A 1,767-nucleotide genomic window follows, 5' to 3' on the forward strand; every position below is an offset into this window, starting at 1 on the left:
TGGAAGAGTTCCATCCCAGAATATCCTGCGGGCTGGGGGTAAAAGCACTCACCTGGGAAATGCAAGTACAAACCCCTTCAAGCAGAATAGGGACTTAATCTGGAGCATGTGCCTTAACCACTTACCTACCGGGTTGGGAGCACTGTTTCTGTCTGCTGGGTTGTTAATGACTTGACTACTCTTTCTTGCATATGTATGGGCCTCTGGCTGCTTTATTGCTCCATCCAGGAGGAGCAGGACCATCTGCAGATGCTTCCTTAGCCCGATGAAGGGTGTTGGTGCCCGATAGCTTGCTAAGAATTTTTTTCCAACTATTTGAGTTGGTCTAATAAAAGGTATCAGATTTACCCAAAAAACCTTGTCTGACTACTCTTTGGTTCTTGAAAGAAAGGTTGTGAACCTGATCATAGATAGGTGCGAAACTCTGGGCTACAAGGAGCCACCTAAAAGACAGGGCTTAAAAAAAAATAAATAAATAAAAATAAAAAAAAAATAAAAAAAAAAAATCACACTGCTCTCCTTGGTACAGTGTATTGGAAACCCCAGGCAATCCCAGTTTAGGCAATGGCACAAGAACTTCAAGGTGTCGCCCACGGCATCCTCCTAGAGCAAAACACCGCAGGACAGCTATGAACAAGCAAGCAGGTCAGGCAGTCTGAAAAAGCAATGGGATCACCAGGAAAAGAAAAGTCCTCAAAGGGATGTGAAAACCTCTCCCTGATTCACACACAGGGTATATTTGCCACAGTTTGGGACAGGGCTTCATCATTCAAGAGTCGCATCATGTGTTCACAGCTTGTTTATAGTTAAGACAGTGAACTTACTCCTGGTTAGCCTGTTGAATACTGCAGCCTCAGTATGCTGACTTCTGTGAACTGCTATACATATTTCAGCATTTTGTTTCTCACACCCTCAGGCTTTTAAATCTCCCAAGAGGACAGGATAGCATTATAAAGGTGCGCATAATCCTGTGTATTATTGTTAGCAAGCAGACCTAGGCAGAAGTCCATTGACTTCAAAAGAGCTCTGTAAGACTGTGGAGAGCTGCCCACAAAAAGAGTTTGCAGGATGAAGCTCCTAGGTACTGTGGAAGTGGGAGATGAGGAAAAGGAGCTAAGAAAAACTTGTTAGCAGACTTTTTTAACTGATGATTTCAAATAGGGGCTGTCCATTAAAAAATGAATATCGTAAAATAAAACTATTTATGGCCACTGCCCCATCTGGGTTAAAAGGGAAAGTATGAGCAAGTTTACCCGGAAATTAAAAAGATAAGACTTTCCCCATATTCCAGGAGTTACAGGGCATGTCTTAAAGAGGTGATATTTTATGTTTAGTTCATTTTAAAATAGATTAAGTCCCTTAGTTAATGATAAAGCAGAAGCTTATGGGCTATGGACCCTTGATTAAAAATGTAATAAATATTTTTATCAGAGTGTGGACAGAATGGTGGGTATATACCCTGGTCTAACTCATGCACATTTCACACACTTGTGTGCAGCACACTGGGGTTTGTAATGCACATATGTGCAGCTTATTTTGGGGTAGCCTGAACTGTGTTTGTGTTTCTGTTATTGAGTCTTTTCATTAGTTAGCAATGAAGCACGTAATCACTTGTTTGCACTGAGTAAACAGCTATCCTAGAATAAGCTGCATGTAGATGACAACCACACCAGTGTGACTGATGGGTGGTTTTACCTTTGATTCATTGGAACTGGGCAAAGTTACTCTGGTTTAAGGATTTGCCTTACTTGCCTGAAACATTTTCAT

The 1,767-nt window shown here is 41.4% G+C and overlaps 1 protein-coding gene across 1 annotated transcript in view; it reads right to left on the reverse strand.

The window, feature by feature from the left end:
• Positions 1 to 1,767, reverse strand: part of SIAE (sialic acid acetylesterase) — a 7,962-nt gene extending 6,195 nt beyond the window's left edge. The window contains exon 1 of the mRNA XM_006034333.1: positions 1,749 to 1,767. Within this exon, the coding sequence (XP_006034395.1) occupies positions 1,749 to 1,767 (19 nt within the window). The remainder of the gene's footprint in view (positions 1 to 1,748) is intronic.

Source organism: Alligator sinensis, unplaced genomic scaffold (assembly GCF_000455745.1).
Source record: "Alligator sinensis unplaced genomic scaffold, ASM45574v1 scaffold1368_1, whole genome shotgun sequence".
Taxonomy (NCBI): Eukaryota; Metazoa; Chordata; order Crocodylia; family Alligatoridae; genus Alligator; species Alligator sinensis.